Genomic DNA, 18,132 nt, shown 5'->3' with positions numbered 1-18,132 from the left:
CCCTACTTCTAGTTCCTCAAGCCCCAGCCCCCATTTCCCAATGCTAACATGAACACTAGCTGAGACCTTCTCACACAAAAACACAAATGCTGTAGACCTAGATCCTGTTTTCCTTTCAGCATGCATGCGCACACACACACCCTTGAGGTCCCTAATCAGAAGCTGTAATCAAGACCCACAAAGAAATAAAGCTTCCAGACAATGCACTCTGTGAAGTTGTGTCCTGAGTGTGTTTTCTGGGTTGGCCCTAGAACAGGGAGGGGCTCAAAGGAATGAGCTTGTAGCCAAGAGGTCTGGCAGGAAGAAAAGCTATCAGGACACAAGCCTGGGACCTTAAGGGACCACAGAATGACAGACCATCAGAGTTAAGAGCTAGAAGGGATACTAGATCTCATCTAAGACCCTTCCCTCTCAGGCAGGCAAAGTTCTGCATAATGTGAGCCCCCAAACAGTTATCTGGAAGCTTGTTAAACCCGGATTCCTCCGCCAACCCAGGCCTATTGAATCAGAGTCTTCTGGGGTGGGTCTTGGGAGTTTATAGGAGTAGCTCCATACAGGGGAACTGCTCACCTCACAAGGAAGTCTGTGCTGTGGTTGGCCAGCTCGGCTTGCTGGTCAAGCTGGAACTGCCTCCTTGTGACTCCTCCTCACTTCTGCCCTTCACAACTGCCTATAGTGGGGTAAAAACCTACAGATGCAGGAAGGCAGTTTACACATCTTCCCAGAGTCCTCTTTCCTCTGTTCCTCCAGGCTTTGCTCCCAAATCTCTCCTCTGGGCACATACCCACCTATCTCCCCATAATCATGGGGCACCAGACCTGGCCCCGAGCCCCAGAGGCAGCGAGGCCAGGACATCAACTATTTCCTGGCCTGTGATCAGCAGCCATATCAGAAAGCTGACTTGTTGGAACAGCATGGCTTCCTGATAAGTGCTTTGCAAACCTGAGTGTGCAAAGAGGTTCAGGTCAGCTCTAACAGCTGGCTCTAGTTTCCACCCAGACAATCCCCATCCTCTTTCAGGGGTTTCTGGAAGCTCCCAGGTGTAGGTCAATGTGAACTCATGAGTAGGCCTCCATCTTTCACATCAGCTGTTCCAGTAGCCCGCCTTCCACCACCCCCTGACCAACTCCCACCCCCATCTCCATTGTCCACAACACTTAATAATAATGCCAGGCATTATTCTACTGTATGAACTTATTTAACTTTCAGTCAACCTTATGAGGTAAGTATCATTATCCCCATTTCATAGCTGAGGAAGCTGAAGCACAGAGAAGTTAAGCAGCTTCCTCCAAGATCATATAGCTCATAAGCAGCAGGCCCAGGATTTGAACCCAGGCAGCCTGGCCTCAGAGCCCATACTCTTAGTCTCTACCCTGCACTAAGTACTGTTTGCTCTGGGGCCCTCTATGAGAACCCTTGGTGCCTGAGCCAGGGGTATACTGTCCTGTGCTTCCAAAGTCCTTGTCTGAGATGGCCACCCTGGGCCCCTACAAATACACTGCCATGCACACTCCAAAGCACTGCAGGGTCTTATTTCTGCTTGCCATCCTCTCAGATGCCTAAGTCCATGGGGCCAGAAAATACAGTTCCGTGTCACACATCCTGCTGAGACACTGTACTGCCTATGCCTTTTTCATTCCTTTTCAGCCATCAGACAATAAAACAGGCCAACTCGATGCACACTGACTCCTAGAAACACAGATCACTATGCAATTCCTGGTTCAGGCTACACACGAGTTACTCTCTCTGTACATCTCCCTATGTGCCTACTTTGTACTGCACTTTCTGATCCTCTAAACAACTTGATGCCTAACCGTGTTATACAGCAGCATCTTGTTGACTTAAGATTACCGCAGCACTCAACAAACCAGTGGCATCCCTGCTCCCATTCCTCTCCCTACCTCTAATTTTTAATTAACTGAAAATTAGGTTGGAATGTGCTCTGGAGAATCAGCCCTCTGTGTGTGGCCCTAACAGCAAGGGATCTGCTGTGGAGCTCCTAGAACCTCTGACCACAAAGCTGCTGGGCCTCCTCTTTTGGCTCAAAATTAGAGATCATCGTAGCTGCTGCCATGACAAATCTGGAATTCTCTCCTTGTTTGTGTCAGTGTAGTGAGGGACCCATCCTGGCTTACCAACATCAGTCAGCAGGCCAGACCCAGAGCTGAGCCTGCTCAACTGTCCTTTTAGAAGAGAAAAATACCAAGCAGCCCTCCCCAAGCAGCCAGGGAGTTCTGGAAGGGACAGGAAATGCTTCCATTTCATAGAGATGCAAGGTATAGGTAGTGTGGCAGTGTGGAAAGAGCTGGGCTTTACATACCTGAGTGGGACCTGGGGTGAGTTACTCATTTTGCCTGTTTCCTCATCTGCAAGCCAAGCCTGATAGTAATAGCTGCTAATAACAGTGAACTTTTAAGGAAACTTTCCTATGTTCCAGACATTGTGCTAGGTTTTTCGAACACTTTATCTCATTTAATGTTCAGAAAAATCTCTGTGGGATAGGTACTATTGTTACTCCATTTAGGGATGAAGACTTGAAGCACAGAAAAGTAAAATAATGTGTACTAGCTAATACAGCTAAGTCACTGAGCCTAGAGTCAAGCCCCAGGCAGCTTGACTTTAATTACCAGAATAATATATATAAAGTGTGAAGCAAGGTTCTCATCTGATAATAGGTCTCAGTCCCTAATACAGCACAAAACAGTTTTTAAAAATTTTTACAGGGGCGACTGGGTGGCTCAGTCATTAAGCGTCTGCCTTCGGCTCAGGTCATGATCCCAGGGTCCTGGGATCGAGCCCCACATCGGGCTCCCTGCTCAGCAGGAAGCCTGCTTCTCCCTCTCCCACTTCCCCTGCTTGTGTTCCCTCTCTCGCTGTGTCTCTTTCTGTCAAATAAATAAAATCTTAAAAAAAAGTTTTTATTATGTTACTGCAATTGATGTCCTAACCCCACTGTGAGGACAGCGATCATCATCCCCAGGGAAGTGGAAGTTCAGAGCAGTTAGGTATCATATCCAGATGCAGGGAAAGAAGCTAAACATGGGGCTCCTACCATGTTCTAAGCTAAACTCTTTATATTCATTATCTCAGATAACCTTCTTAATGCCCTATAAGGTAGCTATGACCATACCTAGTTTATAGATTAGGAAACTAAGGCTTGGGAGGTTAAGTCAGTTGTCTAAAGGACATAACATGGAAGCTGCAAGATCTGGATTCTACTGCCTCATGGCTGTAAGCTGAGGAAACAGGGCTAGAATCATTATTTTTTTTCTTTCTAGTCCAGAAACTACCCCACTATACCACAACAGAGTTTGAGCATACAGGGAAGGGATAACTATTCACTTACACATGATAGGAACCCAATAAATATGGTATTGAGTTGAACTTATTCAACAGAGTTGACCCTTGAACAATGTGGGAGTTAGGGACACCAACCCCGCTGCACAGTTGAAAATCCATGTATAACTTTTCAGTCTTGAAAAACTTAACTACTAATAGACTACTGTTGACTGGAAGACTTTCTGATAGCATAAACAGTCATGAACACATAGTTTGTGTGTTATATGTATTATACACTGTATTCTTATAATAAAGTTAGGTAGAGAAAAGGTTATTAAGAAAATCATAAGGAAGAGAGAATACTTTTACAGTACCATACTATTAAAAAAAAAACCCACATATAAGTTCTAACCCATGTTGTTCAAGAGTTAATTGTAAATATTTACTGAATTCATTCAACGAATGTTTATTAAGCACTAAGGTCCCACTTGCAAGAGAGTTCACCACCCCATGGATTTACAGTCTAATGACGACTTCTTTCTGATCTAATTTGCTTTGTGTTCTGCTGTGTTCTCTTCCCTGATCAGGAATTGGGGGATCCTTGGTGGTCTTGCTATCCCCAGGAATATCTAGAGCCTAACAACATGCTTTACCATGTAAAGTAAATTGCCAGCTTTTCTCTTCATTTTATCCTCCCTTGCCTGATCAGGCCCCGTCTTCACTGGCCAGCAGACTGGGGTTCAGTCTACATCTCCTCAGAGACCCCTTGAGAAATGTGTGAGAAAAAGGTTTGGGACTCAAAGAATCAATGGTCTGTAAGGAATGGGATGAAGACAAAATAGTGCACGTAAAACCCTGGGAACATGGTGACAGCTGTGTGGAGTGGGGACATGCCCCCACCTCACCCAGTGGGCCTCCTCATGCCAGGCTTCCTATGTAACAGGTGCTGCTCTAAGCACTTTACATGCAGTAACCTCACAACAACTCCAGGAAGTAGGTATGATTATCACAACAACTCTAGGAAGTAGGTATGATTATTATTCCACTTTACAGATGTGAAAGCCGAGGTAGGTAAGTACACTCTAAACACTAGAAACTGGCCAGTGCCTTGAATGTCCAATTGAGGGTTTTGAATTAATCCTCTCTGAGCTCATTTCCATTTGTCATTACCTTTTGCAAGAACAGCCTCAATTACAATCTTCAGTGAAATATCTTCAAGTGAATTATCAGTAAAACATTAGGATCTAATGTATGAGATATTGGAGCCATCTATTGGGCACCCGCTATGTGGTCTCATTCCCTCAAGGTAGATATTATTATCTTTACTTTATAGAAGAAGAAACTGAATTTCTACAAGGGTAAGTAATTGCCAAAGGCCACATAACTGTGCTGTGGTTGAGTAGAGATTCAAACCCGAGTTTCCTGCTAAAGTGTTTCTGTTAGCTTTGCCTCCTTTCTTAGCTCCACCCAGCAGTAAAGCCAGTGTCCTAGACACCAAAGGCCCTAGGCATGGGGGGCAGTTGCTTGATGCCCCATCCTTTATGGAAAAGAGGCTTAGAAAGGGCCAGGACGACAGTTCCACCAGTATGGCTTCTAGTGGTTCTGGTCACAGAGTAAGAACTTTGAGATTGTAGCTGTGGAAGTGCTGAAGAAAAAGCAGAAAGTGTTTTGGAAATGTTGATTGTTACAGAAGGTCAGAAATGTATGTTAAAATTATTTGTCTTTAGTTCCTACAATGATCAAAGGAGTAGCTTACCATTTTTTGTTTCTCTGATTCTCCATCTCCTGTCTCCTGTCTTATGTTACACATAAGCAACTTAGGTCAGGGGCTGTGTCTTTTATGTGTGTATCTCCAATTCTCAACATAGGCTCTAGTATGTGGTGGGAGCTCAAGGAAGGATGAATGGATGTGACAGATGGGCAGGTAGATGGATGGATGGATGGATGGATGGATGGATGGATGAATGGATGGATAGATGGATGATAGGTTGGGTGGATAATAACTGGGTGGATGGATGGATGGATGATAGGCTGGGTGGATAGGTTGAGTGGATAACTGGCTGGATGATTAAATGCCTGGATTGGAGAGAGGAAGAAATGAAGGAACAGGAGGAAAAGAAGGGAGGAGGAGAAGTTAGATTTCCACTGCCCTCTACCCAGAATGAATGGCTAGCTGGGTGATACATGCTCCACTGAGTAGGACTAATAGACATTGCATGTATCCACACTCCTAGTGTCTGTTGGCATGAGAGTGAAAACAGTAATGAAGAGGGCAGGATAATCCAGTGGTTGTTGATCCCTGGCTTCTAGGAATACAGGAAAGAGGGTTCATCAGAGGCAAGGCAGGCTTTGGGTGCACAGGGTGATCCACAAGGTGGGCACTGGGGAGCTTAGGGGAGCCAGAACCTAGTCCTCAGTGCTTGATAGGGAAGAGCCCCATGTCCAGCAGTCTTCAGCAGAGGCATTTCTGCTCTCTCCCATGCACTTAGGACTTGCTGCTGGAATAATCATTTCCTCGAGAGTCCCCAGGGTCCTTTTATCCTATCACAAGAGCACCAACTTCTCTTTGTGGCCAGGGCCCCTCTCTCAAAGGCCGTCCCTGTTTGCCCTCCAGGCTATGAGAGAGGGACCTGGGGATACAGCCACCACAAGGCCCAACCTCTACCACTACCCTCACCATCATCATCATCATCACTATTGTTGCTTTATCTTGTCTAATCCTTAAACAAGCCTGGAAAATGGGGATTATTAGCTCCACATAATGTTTAAGAATATGAAACTCAGAAAAGTTAAGTAAAGTACCCAAGGTCATCCAGGTGTGATTCTGGCTAGTGTTCCCCAACTTCATTACCCCACACTGGCTTCTAGTAGGATCCTTCTCTCCCAGGCTATCTGCCAGGGCCCAAGTGCAGGAGCTAAACTCCTCAGTCCTGCCAGGGCTGGAGCTGTTGCTTAGAGCTTCCTAGTCCAGGCTTAGTCATGTGACATAGGGGAAAGGAAGATAATATTCCCATCTATGACACTGGCCTATATTTATCCCTGCACCCAGGCAGTTAGGAAACTGTTGCGCATTCCTGGGAATTTATGAGTGAAATAAACATTTAAATGTTTCTATAAGGTTTATTTAAGGAGAACAAAATGTGACCTGCTGGCTTATTATAGGGTGAACTTGTGGGGAGACAGCCCAGGCTCCTAGTGCTTGGCTGACTCCAGGGAAGGGAAATGGACCCCTGGGGTGGCTGGGCCCATGGGAAGGTAAGGGGATGCCCATGCTATCTCTCTTCCAGCTGTATGTTCAAACTTGTGCTGGCTGGAGGGCTTCCTAGAAGAAGAGGTTTGTGAGGGAGGGGGCCGCTTGGGAGAAGAACAGAGGAGTGTCAGAGTGTCCTGCACATACCAGGAACCAGGGGAGGTGAGACCAAAGACCAGGGGAAACAATTGTTAAGAGCAGCATGGTGGAGTGGGAAGGCCAACAAGCTTGGTGTGTTGTCCTTCTTTCCCACTATTTACCAGCTGTACAGCCCTGGACAAGTCTGTTTTTTCATTGGTAAAGTGGGGATTGAAGGGGAAAAAAGGGGGAGAGAAAAGAAATGTATCCATTGCCTATTCCATGCTCAGGGACTTCACTTTCCTCTTCACGATTTGATGACATCAGGGAGGCACGATCATCCCCCATTTGTAGATGGGTATCCTGAGGTTCATTCATAGAATTGCTGGAGAGGATGAAGTGAGGAACCACACCAGAAGTGTCTGGGACAGGGCCCCACACATAGTAGGTCTAAGAAAGTGTCACTGCCCTCTACCCACATTTGTTCCTTTGCTTCTTGTGCCTGTAACCCACAAAGGGCAGCTCTACTTGAGCTGAGGGGCAGACGGTGAGAGAGGAAGTGGAGCCAGGTGAAGGTGGCCTTGGAGGTGGGCTTCTCTGAGAGTCAATGATTACAAGACGACTCTGGGAGTCATTTATTACAAGACCATTGGAGCTTGTGTGGTCAGATGCCCAGGGGAGATGCTCTGTGGCTTCATGACCAGAAGGGCAAGGCCTTCCTAATTTAACTCTAGATGGTTGATCAGACTCAAAACTAAGAACAACGATCTCCTCAAAACCAAACTCCAAAGTAATTAATTCAGCCCCAAAGGTAACAATAACAGAATATAACATCTGACACTTAATGAGCATTTACTAAGTGCCAGGTGCTCTTCTATGAGCTTTCTATCTGGAGCTGTACATTTAGCAAATGAAAACACAGTTATGTCCATGCAATATTTGGGACACACACAACACTAAAAAAATTATTTGTTGTTTATTTGAAGTCCAAATATAACTGGACATCCCGTATTTTAACTGGCAATCTTATTTCTATATCAATCCATTTAATTATTGTAACTACCCTGTGAGATAGTTTTTTTACAGATGAGGTAACCAAGGCACAGAGAGGTGAGGTAACTTGCCCAAGGTCACACAGCTAGTGAGAAGCTGTGTCATGCATGAATTCCCGTGGCTCCCAAACCCGAGGCCCTTGAAGTCCTGAAGCCAGTAACTTCACTGGCAGACTCTGTGTTTGGACACGCTGCACTGCAAGCTTCCTTGAGGCCCTGTCTTCTGTTTGGCAGCTCAGGGTGGGAGCAGGGAGGAGTATTTACACTCATCACACACACTGAAATCTGGCAGAATTCACTCCAGGGGGCCCCTGGAATCTCTCACTCTCTCCTGGATTCCGGTCTCCCTAGTGCCTGCTGAACTGAAACAGCCCGCAGAAGACCGAATGTTCCCCGCAAAAACAGTTTTGCCCAGAGCTTGTTCAACCATTCTGTGTACCGGTTAGGGAAAGGACACTTTGATTTTATTACTGTATATTTTGCACACATCGGAAAGAGAGAGTGAGGAGCATTCCAGGACATTCCATCAGGGGATTAGAGGATTTCTCCCTGATTGCTTTATGCTTCCTGGTTTTTAAGCAGCTTTGAATTGTGTGTGTTTGTGGTTACATGCTTGGCACTTGCCACCCATGGCTTGTTTCTGCCTTTCTGTGTGAGCACCTCTGCCCTTCTCTGAGTAAGGGTGCCTACAGTCCCATACATGATAGCCACCTCAGGAGAGCTTTTCCTGAAAGTGGCCTTTAGCCAGGAGGCAGAGAAAACTTCCACCAGAAAGCAGTTCCTCCAGTGTGTTGCAGACCATTTATGTCACAGTCAACACTAAGGGCACCAGGCCCTGGGTGTTACCTGGGGTGGAGGGGGGCGGGGTTTACTTTCCTCACTCCCCATCCCACTGTGCTAACTGGGAAGCATTTCAGAGGCCTGCCTAGTTCACTTTTCTCTTCCCGGGCCCTAGCATAGACCATAGCACATAACAAGCATTCGGTGAGTTTGCTGGATGAATGAAGAGAATAAAGCGAAATAACGTGCGAAAGTGTACACAGTGACCTCTCTTAGACTCTAAGACTTTTGAAAACTGAGTCGATCATAAAAAGAAACGTTAGACAATCTGTACAATAAGTAAATTGATGGAGCTGGAAGAGTAAATTGAGGAGGGAGGGAGAGGAAGAGGGGCTTCAGGTGGGGAGGGTAAGCAAGTGAAAAGTCAAAGGGCAGAGGTGAGGGAGGATGGGAGTTAAGCATTCCATGTCCTTTGAGAGGTGAGAGTGAAGAATGGAGTTCTTTTTGTATTGCTTTTTTTGTCTGCTGAATAATTCTTTAAAGAAATCTTTCTCAGAGCCTAGACCACATGGATCACAGATTCATTAGGTTTCAAGTCCAACAGTTTAACCTCAGAGTCAAACCATGGATGGTTAGGAAAGGCATGCATTCCTCTTTATCTCCTGGGGATGTTTATATTTATCAAATTATCTCCCCATTTTTATAGCCTCCTGTTTTTATATCTTAGATTTTATTGCTGGTTGCTTCAAATTGCTTTGGGAAATAGGTAGTGTGTCAAGAAAATTAAATCAATAAATGAATTGTATTCTACTTACTCAGCTGCCTGAATATATGAAACTCTTGGAGGTATATACTATAATCCCATCAGCACTACCACAAATTTTCTTTCAGAATGCAACATGAAGAAGGTGATGTTTGGTTCTCCTGCCCCTCTTATGTAGACCTACCCTATCTGCATTAATGCCTGCTGGGAATTCATAAAAGCCCACCCTAAGGGATGGCAGAAACCATATGATATAATGAGCATGAAAATGATATGTTAGCCAAAGTGCATTTCTTCCTGTTCACTTGAGGATTCATAGAAATTCTCTAAATATGAAAAACATGAATAAGGTAATTTCTAGAGCTCAAACTGTCATGGTCAAAATAAACTCCACCCAGGGAAGGAACTTCAAACATACTGTAAGCACAGACAGTGTCTCAAATGGAATCCCCATGGTAGCAGTCACCAATGAGGCTGTATGGAAAGAAACCTCATCAAGATGATGTGGGAGTTATGCAAGATGAGTAAGTCCTAGAGATCTATTGTACAGCTTAGTGCCCAGAGTTAACAATACTGTATTGTACACCTAAAAGTTTGTTAAGGGGGTAGATCTTATAACAGCAACAATAATAATAGTAGTAAATAAATAAGAAGGTAGGAAGAAACTTTGGGAAGTGATGGATAGGTTTATGGCATAAATTATGATGAGGGTTTCACAAGTGTATACTTAGCTCTAAACTCATCAAGTTGTATACATGAAATATGTATAGCTTTTCATACGTCAATCATACCTTAATAAAGTGGTTTTTAAAAAGGGTGTCACAAGTGGAAGAGGCTTTAAGCATAAACCTCTTGTGCTCCAGAAAACCATGACAGGTTAAGAATCATGTAGCACAGGGGCAGTAACTTGGATGCTTCAGGGCCAGGCAGGGAGCACAACTGATTGAAGCAGGCCAACAGAAGCAGACCAAGGTTCACTTTGCAGAAATGTAGACCCAAGATTGCTTGGTCAGGAAATCCAGAACTTTATGGGAACTCTTCCAATTATAAAATGTTGGCAACTAATATAAAAACTTATAAACACTACTCGCAGGAAATGGTCCTCCAGGTCTCTGATTTGTACCTCAGAGAATTTGTAGCTCAGAGAATAGGCTAATTCCCTAACCGAGATCCAAGAAACCACATAACAAGAAACCCTTGTAGTGACATGAAGAGAAGCCTCTGGAAAAATTTCAGCCCTTCTTTCTGCTCACTGGAGAATCCACACAATAGAAAACCTCCCCAATTCCTCCATCTTTACCCGTTTTCCCAGTAAAGAGGCACCTGCCCCTGGCCCTGCCTGCCCCAGCTCCAGCCCATGACCTGCCATTTTGACACCCCGATTCCCCTTTTGACCTCAGCAGCTCTTCTGGATACTGTTCCACTGTGTATCATCAAGCCCCACATCATGACCCAAGATCCTCCTGCTTCCCTCCTGGCCCCTTGGAAGGCCCCAGCCTCTCTGCTGCTTGCTGGCCTCCTATGAGGGGACAAAAGGTGGGAAGAACTGAGTAGAGCCATTGTTCATTTTAATGATAATTGTGATTAATGGGTATTTGTAGATCATATGAGACTTATCAAAGTGCAGACACATTCATCATTTCATTTTATTCACACAAACTTCTGAGACAAAGCAGGCCTTTGACGATTTTATAGTTATGGGACTAAGAGACAGGGTAACAAAAGGACAAAGCAAGTGACCATAAAGAGTGACCATCACTAGTCCATCACGCTTATACTATCCACCAAAGGAGCTGTTGCTTTTTGGGGAAACTTCCTGAGCATCTCTTACAAGAGGAGTCCTTGACAGAAAGATGGGTATCTGTGTTCTTGGAGGGACTGGAGCTCGGTAATTTTGAGGATAGATTGGCCAGTCCTGGTTCCAGCCGTAAGCATCACGCTGACTCCCTGTCACTCTACCTTGGCCAACTGTGGGTGTCCAAATGGAGAGTAACACAGCTCCAATTTATTGGAAGCTTCTCCAAATTCCTAGGAAGATGATGGATGCTGTAATAACTGGACATTTTCCATCATCTCAACCAATGTGCACTATGATGACCCATGAATGGATCTCCTGTCAAAATTTCTATGTTCTCTCTTTGGGTGGTCAAATTATTCCCAAACCTGACCTTCAGTATTCCCCATCTCCAAAACCACAAAGATCAAACTCACTGGGGTAACACCCAATGTCCATCAGAAGCTGGCTCAACCTTTTATGCTACTTCCATTATTTGCCTCTAAATTAGCTTCCTGGACCCAAGTCCAACATGTGTGTGTTTGTATGTTGTAGGATTCCCCTACCAAGAAGCGATTATTTGACACAAGCAGGGCGTCCAAGAACTCAGCTCAATTCTGACACTATCTACCTGGAGACAGACTCAGATCCACAGGTGAAGGATTCTGTCCTACTGCCTTCACTTCAGACACCAGTCACAAGTCCAGGTTGTCACCTGTGCCTCTGATGGACTGGCTAGAAATCAGAGGGTCCCATGATCTCCTCCTCAGGTGTGATAATTTCCTAGAGTGACTCACAGCACTCAGGAAAAACCATTTATTCACTAGGTCAATGATTTATCACAAAGGATATTAAAGGGTACAAATCAACAGTCAGATGAAGAGCTGCAGAGGGTGAGGTCCTGAATAAAGGAGCTTCTGTCCTTGTGGAGCTTGGGATGTGGCACAGTGGCATGTGGAAGTGTGCTGGTTCCCCAACATGGAAGCTCTCTTACCCCCCTCCTTTTGGGTTTTTATAGAGGTGTCGTTATGTAGGCATGATTAATTAACTCATTGGCCATTGGGGATTGGTTCATCCTCTAGCCCCTTTCCTCTCCCAGGAAGTCAGGGGGTGGGACTGAAAGTTCCAACCCTCTATTCATGGCTGTTTCCCCTGGCAACCAGCTTCCATACTTAGGTGCTTTGCAAAAGTCACCTTCATTAGCATTAACCTAGTTGCGGTGGAAAGGGTTTGTTATAGATAACAAGCCACCCATTTCACCTTTATGGCTCTGAAGGGAGTTTAGGAACTAAGGACAGGAGACCAAATATTATAACAGAAGATTTTCCCATTGCTCTTATCGCTCAGGAAATTCCAAGGGTCTTGGGAGCTGTGAGCCAGGAACTGTGGATAAAGACCAAATGTCTATGAAAAATATATTTTGGTCATCTGAATGACCAAATATATATGTTTTCTTATAAACCACAATACTGCAGCCCCCATCCCTGAACTTTCCTATCTTACATACCCCAGAGTCCATGCTCCGATTACACTGATAAATCCCTAATGCCCAGTTCTGCCCTTTCCTAAATGCTGTTCCCTTTGCCCAAAACCTCTCCCCTAATATCTTTGTCTTACAAGCTCCCATTCACCCCTCAAGACCCAGCTGAAATGTCTTCTCCAACTCCCCTGAGGAATTTTTTTTTCCCTTTCCTTTGAGCTTTCACAGAATGTGGTCCATTTCTTATCAGCTTAAATTTATTATAACTATTCATTACTTCTCTATATCCCTTAAGCAAGGGATCTGTGAGGTCTTGAGGGTCTTTGTTTTTTAAGCTGCTCCTGACACATAATGGAAAACTAAAGTGTCTTTGTTGAATGAAAGAGAAAAGTAATCTGACAGTAATATAACTATTTATTGAAAACACCAGTCATGTGCTAGGTGCTTTCTCAATATTATTTTTAATCTTCACATCAACCTTGTGAGTTGGATTTTTATGATCATGGGGCACAGAGAGGTTAAATAACTTGCTCAAGGACACATAGCTAATGGATAATGAGCAGAAATCTGAGCATAGGTCTGTCTGATTCTTACAAGAGGCAATGCTGCTTCCTACTGCTTCCTATCCAGCCAAAGTCCCTGTCCCAACTTTCTTTCCATGTGTCCAGGGATTCTGAGTGCTTCCTTCTCCTCCAATCCCTGCACCTCCCTCCAGTTGAAGAGGTCCTGGAACACAGGGATCTGGCATTCCCTGGTGGGACTCAGAGACACTTCTCCAGCTTAACCGGCCTTATGACTGAGGCCAAGGGAGGGAGGAGATACAAATGAAAACAGGAGGAGCTGGTTTCACTAAAAATTGTGGGATTTAAGAAGCTTACATAGCACTGTATGGAACCCACTTAACAAGTAATAATGTGAAAAGGAGAGAGATTCTCTTCCCCAGCTTGCAAGGAGTCAATACCTGCACACTAAGTGTTCAAGAACACAGTTCAGCCCTAGATCTGCAAGGGCAGCCCCCAGGCAACGGCTTCAGCAGGGCCAGTAGAAGTGAGAACGCTTATTGCCCAGAGGCTCCAGAAAGACACAGCCCCCAGGGAACGTGGCAATGGGGACCTACTGCTCTGATGCTCCAGGAAGCCACTGCAACAGTGGGACCCGGTGTGACATGCTTGAGAGTGCTGGGAGACAGGCCTTGGCAGGGATGGTAGGGTGTTCACAGAGAGCCCTGACAACACACACCGGTAAGGATGGGCAGGGAAGAAGAGAAGGAAAATGATGAGGGGACATATGAGAAAACCCCTAGAGAGATTGCCAGACATACCTGGGAACAATTCTTAGATGGACATACTACAACAGTGGGTGGCAAAGAACTGGAGAGACTGTGTATTACTGTTACCTAGTCCTATTTTTATCCCCAGTACACTGAGGTGTGGGGAAATGCATGTTGATGTGCATCTTTATGGACCTTATTGTATATCCTATATTGCTTTCATTTTATTCTTTCACTCACTCACTCAATCAATATTTATTGCAGTCCAGATATGGTTTTACCATTCACATGGCCATCACAGTGTAATAGTACACCGATTTAACTACAACCTTACTAACCTAGAATGAAATGACTCATGTTTGCTATTAGTAGTTTTGTTTGTTTAGTGGTTTTGAAATACCTCAAAAATCTAAGGACTGGCTAATAACTTTTGTTCTAATTTCAGAAATGTGTATTTATTCAGATAAACATTTTTCAAGGTTACACAATTAAACTGCATATTCCATGACCCATTGAACACATCACCTTTATCGAAATGTCACAATTACCCAATGTGGGATCTCACTGTATCCCCACCCAATGTGTGGGTGCCACCACCTGTTCTCCTGGTCTTCCTCCTTCCCCAACCCGGCTGGCTGCAGCCTGGGGCCTCTGTACCATTCTTTTTCAAGACTGTTAGTGAGGATTAACCAGGGATGGCTTAGAGTTTCCAGAATCTTAGTTTATGAAAAGTAGGCCATGTTAAGCTCAGTGAATGTCTGCTGGGGAATGAAGTAGAAACTGCCTTTTTTCATTCTTTCTTTCCTTTTTTCCCCCTGAATAATCCAAATAAACCGTATTCAACCCTTATCAAGATAGTTTTGAGTGTCATAATACTGGAATAAATGCTCCAGCTCCTGGAAGCTTCCACCATCCTAAGCCTAACTCCATCTGTGTTTTATTCTGAACCGCCAGGGCCCTCACACTGCAGGAATATCCTGCAGTCCACCTACCATCATCCTGACTGGGGATGCCAGTTCACCGGAAGGAGAAACTGACAAAAACCTGGTCAACAGGTACATCTCATATGCCTAATCTTTGTGCTGTGAAGAACAATATTTCCTAGCACGTGAGGATTAGATAGCTATATATACTTTTTATAAATCTTCTTTCTTGATCATTTTATTGATGAAATAGAATCAAGCAGTTTTTCCAAATGAGAGCAAGAGCTTGGGACTTGTCCATTTTCTTCCCCCCCCCCAAATTATTTGTCTTTTCCTGGATTTGGTTCTTTGTACTTTGCTAGCCTTTAAGCACAAATCATAGCAGGGTAGTTTCCCATAATAACTGCCCAGATATTTGCAAACAGACCTGAGAGATAAGGGTCTTTGACTGGAGAATGCTGCCCCTGGTCAAAGTGGGTCCTGTGGGGAAGATGACCCCTTGGGAAGGACACTGGCTCACGTACTCAGGGATGTCACCGCCTCAGTGTGACACAGCACTAGCATATGCATTGGTCTTGCTGGAGTAAGACTAAGTACAATTTTCAAAAAGCTACAAGGATCATTCTCATACAAAAATATAGTGAGCATGTGTCAAAGATTTATTTAACTCATTGATGAGGAAATCATCCTGATGGCAAAGTCAGTTCAAAAGAGGATACAAGAAATGGAAATGTATATATATATATATATATATATATATATAATCAGTGGGGAGGAAAAGAATACTGTAATAAGATTACTAAGTTTGATATAAAATAGGTTAATGTTCCACAAGACAATGAAACCTTGTTTTTTATCTTTCTTCCCCAACAGAAATCATCTACATCTCTACCAGACAATTAGTCATATTTTATGAGTTTTCTACAGTTAGATGTTCACTCAGAGTCTGGGCCCTAATAAAAGTAAATAGCCAAAGTTACATTTCCTTAGGGCAGTTTTTCAAAAACTTTAGCAAGCATCAGAATCACCTGGGGGGGACATGTTCAATTACAGATGGTGGGGCCCCACCTCCCAGAGTTTCTGATCCATTTAGTCTGGGGTGGCACCTGAGAATTTGCATTTCTAACAAGTTCTCAAACTTAGACAAGCTCGTAAGACGATGCTCTAGGATGACTTTGAAAGAATATACAGGTATCTGCCTATTTACAAGCTGTGGACAAATTTTCTTTAACAAGATGACTCTGTCCTGTCTTTCAGAGCTCACAGTCCCCACAGGAGGCTTTCTCACCGACACTTGAAGGTTTCTACTGCTTCACTGACTTCTGTGGGTAAGGGCTAGTCCAATTATCTTATCTTATTTCTGCAACCAGAGATAGGGGTCCCTCTGAAAGTATGTTTGAGCAAGAAGACTGAGATCTGGCAGCTCAGCCCCTACCCCTCTTCTAATTCTCAGGCAGGTCTATACCTACGAGCCCAAGAAGGCAAAGTCAGTCTGCCCTTCTGTGTTGAGCCCAGGAGAAGTATGATATCTAATTTTAATTTATTTTGGTAAAAAACAAGGCCGGAGGGTGAAGAGAAAGATGAGGAAGTCAAAGAGACAGAACAGCAGGGTGAGGCTCAATTCTGGGGCACAGGGGGCAGAGCCCTCTACCTCCTGCTAGAAAGGCCCCCATCCAGGTAGGTATGTGTTTGAATGCAAGCATCTCTGACCCAAACACCAGCTCATTATCCAAATGATTTCTCAGGGTCTGTTCTGGACCATTGGAATACAGATACTATATAGACTTGGTCTCTGCCTTCATGTTGCTCATAGTCTATGAAGAGACTGAGAAGTGAACAGATATAATCAAGACACCGTACTATAAGGCCCTTTAAAGAAGTGTTAGGGAAACTGAGGCAAGAAGGAGACCAATTTTATCTGGGGAGGGGGAAGGCTGGATAGATATTCCAGAAGAGAGAGTATTTGAGTTGTGCCTTAGGGAGTTGGACAGATAGACAAAAGGAAGAAAAAGCATGCTGGGTGGAAGAAACGACATGGTGGGGGAGCAGGAACCATAACAGAGCAACTGAATGCTCTGCTGTGTGTATTAGTCAGGGCTCTTCCCAATGATGGAACCTAACTCAAACTATCTTACCCCCCAAAACATACATACATACATACATACATACATACATACATGAAAATAAAAGCCAGGGCCTGTGGTTTCAAGGAGTGCTGAATGCAGGTGCTCAAGTTAGGTCATTAGCAATTGCCTCATCCCATCTCTCAAACTTCCTTTCATGTGGAATCCTGATGATGTGAGGCAGGAAACGTGCAAGGTCAGATATGGCTCTTAGGGAGCTGACTCTGATAGGCAGTGGAAGATGGGAGGAAGGGGAGAGCGTGAAGGTAGAAGCCTAGGAAGCAGCTGTTGTAACTGTGCAGGTAAGATCTAACGGACAAGAATGGAGAGGAGGCACAGGTTCCAGAGATATTTCTCAGGTGAATTATGATCAGGACTTGATGACCAGTTGGTGGGATGTGAAGAGACTGAGGAAGGAGTGTGGAGCGACTCCCACGTTTCTGAGCAGCTGGGGAAAGTGGTGTCATTCACCCACTGAAGCGCTGCTGGAGAAGAGGCGGTTTTGGAGAAGGGTGGAGGTAGATAGTGTGAGTAGAGGAAAGAAGGGAGGGAAGGTGGCCATGATCTTTGGAGTGCTCTTTATCCACACATCTTAAGCTCCCTAGCTTGTTGAACGCTTGGAGACCTGAAAGAAGAACACACTAGGGAAAGATAGCATGGAGGTGGAGCTCCTGATGGCCTTCCCTAATGGCAGAGTTTAGGACAGTACTGGGAACCTAGGTGGCTTCATGACTATTTGTTACAGAGGACCTGCCACAGCCACAGGCTACAAACCTACTGAGGTAGCCCTATTTGTCTCCCTGGCCTGGCATTGGGCTGAAGTTTGGCTGGCTGAGTCCACTCTGGGCAGCTTCCCTGGGCTAAGGTGTGGGGGGCCAAGGATTCTGTGGTTCTTGCCTTGAGTTCACCCTCCCACTGCAGACCCTGCAGGGCACATTATTGACCTGGTCAATGACCAGCTGCCGGATATCAGCATCTCAGAAGAGGACAAGAAGAAAAACCTGGCGCTGCTGGAAGAAGCCAAGTCGGTGAGTGAACGATTCCTGACCCGCCGTGGGAGGAAGTCCAGGAGCGGCCCCGGAGACTCCCCGTCAGGTAGGATGTACAGGTGGCTGCCCTGAGCCCCTCCGAGGTGGGGTAGGGGATGGGGAGGGCCAGGACCCAGTTGTAGTGGGAGCCCTGCTTCCAAGGGGTGGCCTTTGACTTGCCTGCCCACAGGCCTGTAGGCACCAGGAGGACTGATACTTGTGGAGAGGATCTTGTGAAGACAGGGCATCTTACCCTATTTCAGAAGCTCTTAAAATACTGATGCAACTCTAGCCCAGAAAACTCTGCTTTTCCTTTTTTGGGCCTATTGTGT

General features: G+C 44.9%; 1 protein-coding gene across 6 annotated transcripts in view; it reads left to right on the top strand.

The window, feature by feature from the left end:
• The window catches only part of IRAG1 (inositol 1,4,5-triphosphate receptor associated 1), a 121,379-nt gene that overhangs the window by 47,988 nt on the left and 55,259 nt on the right, over positions 1-18,132 (top strand). For 4 of the 6 annotated variants that reach the window (XM_027579654.1, XM_027579653.1, XM_035722895.1 and 1 more), the window contains 3 exons: positions 14,681-14,781; positions 15,907-15,977; positions 17,694-17,867. In XM_027579654.1, the coding sequence (XP_027435455.1) occupies positions 14,681-14,781; positions 15,907-15,977; positions 17,694-17,867 (346 nt within the window). Of the gene's footprint in view, positions 1-14,680; positions 14,782-15,906; positions 15,978-17,693; positions 17,868-18,132 lie in introns of those variants that run through there. The other 2 variants (XM_035722896.1, XM_027579655.1) reach the window with 2 other exon arrangements.

This window comes from Zalophus californianus, chromosome 11 (assembly GCF_009762305.2).
Source record: "Zalophus californianus isolate mZalCal1 chromosome 11, mZalCal1.pri.v2, whole genome shotgun sequence".
Classification (NCBI taxonomy): domain Eukaryota; kingdom Metazoa; phylum Chordata; class Mammalia; order Carnivora; family Otariidae; genus Zalophus; species Zalophus californianus.
This window is presented reverse-complemented; position numbering and strand designations above follow the sequence as displayed.